Source organism: Oculina patagonica, chromosome 6 (assembly GCF_052425735.1).
Source record: "Oculina patagonica isolate OP01 chromosome 6, crgOcupat, whole genome shotgun sequence".
Classification (NCBI taxonomy): Eukaryota; Metazoa; Cnidaria; class Anthozoa; order Scleractinia; family Oculinidae; genus Oculina; species Oculina patagonica.
This window is the reverse complement of record NC_135763.1, coordinates 1,964,170-1,974,574: the sequence shown is the minus strand read 5'-3', so window position 1 is coordinate 1,974,574 and position 10,405 is coordinate 1,964,170. Positions and strand designations below refer to the sequence as shown.

At 39.3% G+C, this 10,405-nt stretch overlaps 1 protein-coding gene across 1 annotated transcript; it reads left to right on the top strand.

The window, feature by feature from the left end:
* The first annotated feature begins 304 nt into the window (after nt 1-304).
* LOC144656087 (aldo/keto reductase slr0942-like) lies at nt 305-9,903 on the top strand. Its single transcript, XM_078516313.1, has 9 exons — nt 305-713; nt 1,074-1,132; nt 1,877-2,059; nt 3,265-3,352; nt 5,653-5,754; nt 6,148-6,265; nt 8,234-8,290; nt 8,667-8,791; nt 9,253-9,903. Exons 1-9 carry the CDS (start codon nt 711-713, stop codon nt 9,466-9,468), a joined length of 951 nt encoding a protein of 316 aa, XP_078372439.1. The 5' UTR covers nt 305-710; the 3' UTR covers nt 9,469-9,903.
* Nucleotides 9,904-10,405: the final 502 nt, after the last annotated feature.

Here is a 10,405-nt window from a genome sequence, read left to right as displayed (position 1 = left end):
TAAAATACTATGAAACGCTCCGCTTGTAATCCAGCGCAAAAATTCAGTTGTTAAGATAAGGAGCAAATATAATATTTTATTATATTTGATCATAAGTTTCATGCATTTTATAAATAAAATACTATGAAACGCTCCGCTTGTAATCCAGCGCAAAAATTCAGTTTTAGATCAAGCGCAAAAATTCAGCACTGGAAGTAGTATGTACTAAATCTCTGTGGCAAAAATTTTTGCCTCAGAGTGTAGTACATTACTACTAACATCGTTTTGAAAGAAACTCCTGCTCGTTTTTAATTGGTCGAGGCATTAAAATAAGCTTTAACTGCCTATTTTAAATACCAGAGAAACTCCTGATCTGTGTAACTAGGTAAAATTGCTCGAGAAATTAAAATATCAGAGAAACTTCTGCTCTGTTACTCGCGTCCGTCTTAAGACGAAATGACGAATTTCCGACAGCGACATGCGGACCATTCTTAGTTGCAACATGACAAGCTTTGAAATTGAGACGGGAGCCATGCATACCTACTACTCTAACAGGGCCTCATAAAAATCTTGTCCGATCGTGACCTCCCTTGCGTAACTTTAATATTACACAACCAAAGGTCATAAGTGGTTTATTGCGGTTACGATTTCAGCAAGCAGGTCACTAGACGCGTTCGTAGCAGACTCGCTCTTTTGGAATTATTCTCGTATGGTAGCTGGCGCTGACTACAATGATAAGTACACTGATATAACAATCGATCATTCCTTGCTAAAGATATGTCGTTTTTACACAAGATCCTTTACATCAATTCAAACGTTTATTTGGCCCTTGGGTCGGGTCTTCGAGTAGACAATAACTGAGACCAGCGTGATTAGAGATCGCCCTTAAATTGCCCGGTGTCTAGAGAGTCTAGAGACAGGGAATTGAAATACAACTGTAGTCATAAGGTGCTCACTTGTCATTTTACGTTTTCTCGCACCCTTTAGATAGTCAGCTAATAGACCTAATACACTGAAAAGAAGACAAATAAAAGTCAAATTGATGTGTCACACGATCGCCTCGAGTTATACCTTCTCCCAATTTATTTGAATAGGCGACTGTCACTTCAGTAAAGCTCAACAATGGAGCTCTTATGCCTTCTATTGGTTTGGGGTAAGTCCTGAAGTGTATTTACAAACTAATAACTCGTGTACATAAGCTGTTTTCTAAACATAATGTTAGTTTAGATAATTTCGTGACGAATTTTCATGGTATTACTTCTTCTCGCGACTCGATACCAGTCCTTTTCTGAAGACTCGACTATGCAATAGCGTGACACACCGTAGACTCCGCTGTTTGGTAATGATAAAGTCGATAAAGTCAAATGATCAAAATGTTGACTGTTTCTTCTCCTTACTTATCGAGTAATAAACTATAACAATAAACATCCTTACTGACAACTCACAAACTGGCAAATGGATAAATATGTTGCCTGAATATTGTGCGCTCCAATTTATTTTCTTAGGCGTTGTGGCACATCACGGTATTAAAGCTCCAAATAGTCTAACGGCAACTCACTCGAATAGAGTGAGTTGCCGAATCTTAAAGGCACAAGATTTATAGGCACGATGGCGGCAGGCATCTGAGGCATAATGATGATTTCAATAGGTTGGCAAAATTTTCAATTCTCAAGATTCTGCACTTCACTCGCTGAAGTAAGTCACCAATGTTGAATGTCTTACTGATTGGCCAAGCTCAAGATATTATGAATATTCTCCCGCCCAACTTTACTTGTACATATCTCCCGCTAATCTAAAGCCTATGATAGCTAAATAAAGGGTGTGTTTACGTACTGACCATGTTCGAGATTTCTTTGTCCTGTTCAACTTCTGACTTGACCGCAAATTTCAATTAAAGGACATGGAAATCTATGAAGGGTGAGGTTGGTAAAGCTGTGAGGCTTGCACTGCAGTATGGATACAAGCACATTGACTGTGCGCAGGCGTATTATAACGAAGATGAAATTGGCGAAGCATTGGTGGAGATCTTCAAAGAAGGAAAGTTGAAAAGGGAAGATGTCTTCATCACATCAAAACTGTGGTAGGTAACTTAAAGTCTGCGCCAGCCTTCTGCGTATACGCCCTTTTGGCTCGTCACGCAATCTTCGTTGGGGGAGGAAAGATTGCGTGACGAGCAAAAAAAAAACGTCTCCTTAGGAGGCTCATCTCGTCGGCCACTTGGGCAAAAAAATTGATCTTGGACCAAGTCGCCAAATCCGCCGGAGTTTTTCCGGTTTCTGCAGCATACGGCTACTTGGAGTACGGCTACTCCTCCGTTGAATGGGATGTTAGTTCATCGCAGGGTTTCTTCCAACCGGCTGGTTTCATTTGTATCTGTATAGGCTGGTTCTCATATGATCGCCCCGATCGTCTCTGTCGCCTCTGTCGCTTCAAAAAGTTTGCTTGCGATCGGGGCGATCATATGAGAACATTACAGAGACGTCTGCGACGATCGGGGCGATCGCGATCGCTTCGATCGCCCGTGTTCTATCCGGGCGATCGGTCGCAGACGGTCGCAGACTGCGGCGATCGCGAACGATCATATGAGAACTACTGCCACAGAGGGAGACGATCGAGGCGATCCAAACTGTCCCATGGTGCATCAGTATTACCCAGAACTACGTTTCCGTTTGGCCTCGCTTTTGCTTCTTCGCCGTAAAACGGCAATAACGAGAAGATAGGAGGCCACGAGGTTTGCCTTTGCATGGAAGGCTGCCATAAACGATATCGGAGTTTTAAAAAAACACACGTGCGTCGATCGGAATAAAATCGAATATTCATATGCGGGAACAAAGAAAAGATCAAGAATTATTATCTTGGTTGATTAACCCTATTTTGCATATACCAGACGATCGGGGCGATCATATGAGAACCCCCTGATCGCTTCCAATCGCTTCGATCGCCTACGATCGCTCAGAATTTGCAAACGACAGAAGCGACAGAGACGATCGGAGCGATCATATGAGAACCAGCCTTATACTTTTTTACCACTCTTATTTATGACAAGAAAATAAGATTTTTTTTAAAGAAGTCGAACTTTATGGGCTTTTAATGTGTACCTGATTTAGAAAAACGTCTTGCGAAAACGAAACCCACCGGTACCGTTTATTAATTGCCGAACTTTATTTCGGAAAAATCGACAAAGAAGACCTACAGAACAATGTTGAAAACATAAATGGCGGTCCTTGGCTTCCAAGTGGCCCAGTAAACTAAATAATCCCACTTGCATTTGCATCTCTATCGAAGGTCTAACTGCCATGCGCCTGAGGAAGTGTTGTCAGCTTGCCAGGAGACACTGAAAAATTTACAGCTGGATTATCTGGACTTGTACCTGGTAAAAAGACTTATATAAGTTGTATAATGTCATTTCGTATGGTTTTGGCTGCCTGGTTAGTAATTATCAGTACGTCAAACTGTTACAAATAGATAGAGATTTATAGAACTCGTTTTCAGATCACTGTAGTAATATCACAGCTTGCGATATATTTTCCAGGTTTTGCTGCATTAAAAAACAAAAAAAAAAAAATTATGACCAGTTTATGGAAGAGAACGGAGGCGGGCTTACGCAAGTACTGTAATGTTTACCCCGCACTCACAAGTTCACAACAAGCGTACGACCAATATGAAAAGTTTTTGTTTCCCTCTTTCCTACAACCGCCACCCACCCTCACCATCCCTTGCATGGTGGCTAGGCATGAATAGATTGTGCTAGTAAATTCAGGAAAAGTTGCTTCACAATATACCTTAAAGTTGCTCTAAAGTTGCTCAAATATCAAAAAGTTGCCACCAAAATTTAGAAAAGTTGCTTGCTCTAGAGTCGTTTTGTTTTAGATAAATACTCAAAACGTGTTTGTCTGTTTGTTGCCATTTAAAAATTTTCATTAAATATTCTTACAATCATTAAAAGAGTCCAAAAAGCAATTGTTATATGAGAAATATAAATACTTTGTTGTAATCAATATACTCTTTAAACTCAACTTAATTTCAATAATAGATAAAAAATAAAAAAAATAAAACAAAAAATAAAAATAGTTAAAATCAAAGTCTCTTCGAGATGTCGACGTTTTTGCATGAAGTATGAGTCGAAGGTTTATCCTGTGCATTGTTCTTCGAACTTATCATTACAGTTTCCAGGAGCCCATGATGGGCTCCTGCAGTTTCTTTGTAGTTTAGTTTAACAATTTCCTATCTTCGCGGAGGAAATGCAGCCATATAATTTTGTCAAAAATGGCTCGTCCGCGCCGGGTATTTATACACATATTCCTTAACATTACACAAATAAACAGTGCAAATTTCACCGAGATCTGACAATTCTATACTTTAAAACATGGCAAGGACCTTTCGAGGCAGTCGATTACGGCAGCGAAATTAGCAAATGAAACAGCAAAATTTGCGTTCCACGCTTTGTTTTTGCGACGCCATATTTGAATTGTTATAGCCGGTTAGACCGCTGTTCAATGTGTTCAAGGCCGTATCGTTACGATTGCTCCACGAAAAAGCACAAAAAAAAAATACGGAAAAAAATACGGATATTTCCGACTACTGTCGGAGAAAACATTGCGCATATAATTGGGGCATAAACAAATCGTTACACTCAAGCTGCGTTTTGTCTAGGCTCTGCGAGGGTCGGATATCAAGACCCAGGATTAAACAAAAGCCATATATACAGTGAATGCTTTCGAATTATATTTAAAGATGAAATACGAAAGAATTTTGCTGTCTTTGACTGAAATTCCACTCGAACTGCGTAGATACGATCGCATGTTGTAAAGCCGATTCATGCAACATTGCTGTCATTCCCTGTCAACGCGAGGTCACGTCCCTAACGACCTAGGCTGATGACGAAATAGAGTTGCACTTACATGTAGCGACCACATTTGGCCTAATTTTTAACTGCTCCTAAGCTAAAAGAAGCCCCCAACTCTTGCATTTGTTTTAACTTCAATAATATCTTTGAAAAGAGCGAGTTTTTTGGTATGGTTTATTTTTGACGTTTGTAATTTTTAAACGATGTATTAAAGTGCTAGTGATTATTTATTCGTGTTTTAGTTACGCAATCCATTGTTTGTGCGACGCTTTTTATAGATCGCCTTTCAGACACACGTGCGTTGAGATAAGAAAGCTGACATGTCACTTTTGAAATTGTTATATAACGTTTGTAAATGTGACAAGTCACGTTTTTTTCACGAGATCGCAAGTGAACACCCACAGCGGAAAGTAATCCCTTGAGAAATTAAAACAGTCCCTTGATAAATTAAAAAAGTCCCTTGAGAGTTTACAAATATGTGGTTCCAAATTTTGTCCACTAACCCCTATTCTACGTTTTTAGCTTGTAAACAAGCAAAAACGTCGAAAAAAGATAAAAATCCCTCGGAATGAAACGACTTTTATGGTTTGGATCAGTTTTATATCAATTTGTTGCTCAAAAGTTGCCAAGGAAGGCAAAAGTTGCCCTAGGTCGCTGGTACTACAAAAAGTTGCTCAAGACGCTTAAAGTTGCTTAAAAGTTTCTGAGCACAATCTATTTATGCCTAATGGTGGCACGGGTTTGAGTTATGGTCTATTTTTAAGGGATATTGTCCGATTACTGCGAGGGTAATAATGGATAGCTGATTTCTTCTTGTTTCTGTTTAGATACATTTACCTTGTGCATTTAAAAAAGATGCACCACATCCAAGCTGTATTGCAGATGGGGTGATTGGATATTCACCTCAAGGGATAGCAAATACCTGGAAGGTAACTGCTAATTATTAGAAAACGTACGCCCAAAAGGTCTGATAATGTGGAAGATGTCACCTCTCTCAGAACTTCTCGTTTAAGAGAGAGCGAGCGAAATGTAAATTTGCATACTTGTCAAGCTTCCTGCGAACTGAACATTCTTCAAAATCTCAGAAAACAAAATATACCATCATTTGTCAAAAAGATGATTTACTTGCTGATTTTCCAACAGAATATTCATAAGCAAAAATGAAACATACTCTATCAGTAACTGCCGTAGAAAATACACAGCTTGTTTCTCAGCTGTTTTCGCTTCAAGGTTGACTGACAAGTGGTCGTGAGAATGGCCAGGCCAGGCCTCTTTTAAACCGGGCCTTCTTGTTTAAACTAGCTGCTCTTTACTGTTCACAGGCAATGGAACGGCTTGTTGACAAGGGTCTTTGTAAAGCCATCGGAATATCAAACTTCACAGTGAAAAAGACAAAAACTCTTCTGGAAACTGCCAAGATCGTGCCAGCTTGTAATCAAGGTATGTTCTTGAGTTTTCCGGGTTTAAAAAGTTGGTAGGTTGTTTTAGAATTTTACATGTGAAAACCTTGCTTCTACTTAACTATTTTAAACTAGTAATAGTTCTCACTATGAAGCTGCCCCCGCCTTTTTATTATTTTTATTTACTTTTTTTTACTTTTTTATTTGTTTTTTGTTTTTTTTGTTTTGAGTCTTTTTGTCGCCGATGGACTACACAATTAGGCTTCTTTTTTACTGTGCCATGTACGTCACGACATTGTTTGCTGCGGAATTTCTTGTTGTGTGACACCGTTGCGTCCTAAAAGTATTAATTTACAAGTTCAAGTCGAATATATTACCTAGGGCGCGGAAATATTAACACGTAACACATTATTCGTGGTGACAACACGCAAGCTTATTCCCGGGCTTATAACATTCAAGGCCAAAAAGCCTAAAAATTCCGCGAGTAACAAATATATATGGCACAGTTCAAAGATTCGAGAAAAAAATTTTTGATCCTTATTCAACCCACTCTTTGGATCAAATAATCTGACAGTTTGTTAGCGAAACGAATTACCTTGTATTACATTTTTGTTTATTACTCGTTGTAAGATGTATACGATACAAACCCCCGAAAGCAAACGTTGACGCTCGAACCAGCTCTTGGAACACACGTAGCCAAGAACACGAAACCAATTGCTCGAAATCTTTCGACGTATTACTAACAACTGCTTCAAATATCACTTAAAGCAGAGAAACCGCTCGAACAAATCTGTGAACACGCGTAAACCAAAACCGGAAAACGAAATGCTGCTAGAAGATGGCGAAGCTCGAAGGTGACGAAACGCGACCTCATAGTTGCAAGTACCCGACACCACTGTGCGCGCTTGCTAAAATATTACCCGAGACGACCGTGCGCGCCTAGTTTTGTCAAATCGAGAACGCTTCGCCCATTACAAACACATTTCTTAATTTTTCAACAAACATTCTTTGTCGTTGTATGTATACACCCGTGGACTCCTAAGGTGCCTCCTCGGGTTTTGGCCTCTGGGCCAAAACCCTGCGGGGGCAACTAACTTCTCGGATAAGGAAGGGGGTGGGGTTCAAAAGCCCACACCATGAAACTTAAAAACCGCTTACGCTACGACCACCAAATAAACACAGGATGATGTACATACTAATTGCGGGCCCAAGAGAGGCCCGCAACCCTAATCTTGACAGTGACCAGCGGATTGCGTATTACGCGTGCGCGCCACGTTTATTAAGGCTATCTGCAAACCGGAAGTTGAAAATTTTGTTCTTCCACTAAGAACGATTGGAATGCAAAAAATGTGTCAATCACGACAGTTTGTCGTAACACCGGAAGAGAAAAATCTTTTCTCCAAGAGCGATAAGAATGCGAAAAATCAACAGTTTGTCACATTAGATCGACGCTTCTGTCTTGCAGACATTACGTTTTGCAGAGGTGTTGCTTTTGAGAAGATCTGCTGTGATTGTATCACAGATAAACTACGGCAAAGCGAATGATTCCAACAACGGTTATTCTCGAGAAATTCCTTATAACACTGACAACAAAGCGAGTTTGCCGACGGAGGAAAATCACATCTCAATTCACACCGCGTGCTCGACTACACTTCGCAAAACTGTCAATCAAAAAAACAACTCTGATTGGTTCGCGGCAATAGGAAACGATAAAAAACATTCGTGACTTAAGCGTGAAGCGTTACTCGACCTTACTCGGAATAATTTTCTTTTGTCTATTGATTTAAAAACACTTCCCTCCCAGTACCTTCTCTTAACTTCATCGAGGCCCGCACTTTCTAACCTGTGGTTACCACTAGTTCTAATTGGCTGAAATATAATTTTTTTCTTATTACAAAGACGAAAAATACTAAGACAAGGAAGAATAACACTTGTTTATGACGATCGTCCGGAATTAGGACCTTCAACTTTGTGTATAGAATGATAACGTTTGTTGTTTGTTTGACAGTGGAACTTCATCCGTATTTACCACAAGAAAAGCTTATAACCTTCTTCAAAAGTAAAGGTATGGAAATATAAAGCTAATAAAGAGGCTTAGCCAGCTATTTGAAGGGTTGTGGGCATGGCCAACTTGAACTGATCCGTAAAGGCTGCTACCGGGGGGGGGGGGGGGTAGGAAGGGGTTATCTAAGGGCATGCGCATGCTCCCAGGCTTACGGGCCTACAGGCTACAAGTACAGCATAAAAAATACAATGCTCAAACTTTCATTTCAATAGTCACATTCTAGGATTCAATCGATAGATGTAAACGTTAGAATCAATTCGCCTGCATGAGTTGCCATGGCATAGAGAGTCAAAAGCTCGTTTATCCGTTTTTGTCTGAACATTTTGCCCCCTTTTGGAGCGATGCGTTGATAACATTGTGTGTGATAATTTTTAAGGCATTGCTGTAACAGGCTATTCGCCATTGGGAAGTTTTTTTCCTGACAAAGCAACAGAGCCGATAGTGTTGGAAAATCCAGTGCTGAAAACAATTGCGGAAAAACACAGCACTTCCACTGCTTTGGTAAGGATCGAGCGCTTCACTGTTTCAGAAAATAAAATCTCGTTTAAATGGCACATGAACCAATGGTGTAAGTGTCACTATGTAGGAAAAACAGTTTGATTTACAAAAAAGAGGGTCAAGTATTATAGGGGGCTGTACAGTCCACAAACCGCCATATTTTGTTCTTTGTAGAGCGCAAATTGCTTTTGTTTTCTCCATTAGACCGGAACTACCGTAATTTTTTGAGAGTTAACCGCCAGATAAATACAAATGTACCCGCAAAATTAACCGACACTCAAAATTGGCTTAAACCGCCAAACCGCCAGAGTATAAAAAACCTCAAAAAATGAACCACGTTAGATTTCATTTGTTTCTCGGGTTTAAAAACCCGCCTAATAAAACTCTCATTTTGTTTAAAATTGCTCAGTGTAGTGTATTTTGTTACTTGCAATTTTTAACGACGTTTACTATTCTTTTCTTAGATCGCGCTAGCTTGGGGTATTAAGCGTGGAACTCCAGTCCTCCCAAAAGCTGTCTCTGAAAATCATATCAAAGAGAATCTAGAAGCACTTCATGTAAACCTAGACGAAGATGACATGAAGGCGATTGAGAACATTGGAATACATCACCGATATCTTACGTGTACGTGGATGTACAAGCCAGAGGAAATTCCAGATGTTTGGGATGGGGAAGACTAGAACAACTAAAACAAAAAAAATACTTTAAGTCACGGTCAATGCTGATAGTTAACAATACCGGGACATGTTATGTTTCTTTGCACTCTCAAGTGAGCTAAAAATAAACGATGTAATAAAGTAGACATATATTGACGTGGTTTACAGTTGCGTAATTCTTGTTGGTCGATCAATATCGCTTCTTATGTTGAGCTTCAAATCACATTGTAAATAGATTTTATAATATATATAATTTTTATGTTGTATAGGTAATTTAGTATTTTAGTGCTCAGGGCTCCTGTTGATAGCTGGTTGCTTGCCCCTGAAAGGAATACCCTGAGCCTTATATAATTAAATAAAAGTGTCTGTCTGTCTGTCTGTCTGTCTGTCTGTCTGTCTGTCTGTCCGAGTCTCCCTGTCTGTCTTTCTTTCTGTCTGTCTGTCTTTATGTATGTCCGAATCTCCCTGCCTGTCTGTCTGTCTGTCTGTCCTATGCCCCTCGTTTCTAATAAGCCCCCCTCTCTATTACGCCCCTCCGTCCCTTCGACCTCAAAATGTCTTCCTAAAAGCTTTTACGGTATACGCTTACAATACAATACAATACAATACAATACAATACAATACAATACAATACAATACAATACAATACAATTTTATTGTCCATACGTGGGACGAGGTCTCCCTCAATGTCCGAGCCAGAGGCTTATGTATAAAACGTAGGACTAAAATTAAAATACACTTAAGTATATGCTATTAAAAATATAAAAAATTTATCCCACCCAATTAAAAATAGAATGAAAAACAAGAACAAAACTAATACCACCTCCCTCTCCTTACCCCATAGTGTATAATTAGTTTAAATCAATGGATCAAGTGATAAAATAGATATATATATATATATAAACGCACAAGGAAAAAAAGATAAAAATTCATCAAAGGGTTAAAATATAAGTAGATCTAA

Excerpts from the sequence above, each read along its gene's own strand:
- LOC144656087 (XM_078516313.1), top strand. Across the intron at positions 5,755-6,147 it reads GGATAGCAAATACCTGGAAG|GCAATGGAACGGCTTGTTGA; the intron begins GTAACTGCTAAT and ends TACTGTTCACAG. Across the intron at positions 6,266-8,233 it reads CGTGCCAGCTTGTAATCAAG|TGGAACTTCATCCGTATTTA; the intron begins GTATGTTCTTGA and ends TTTGTTTGACAG.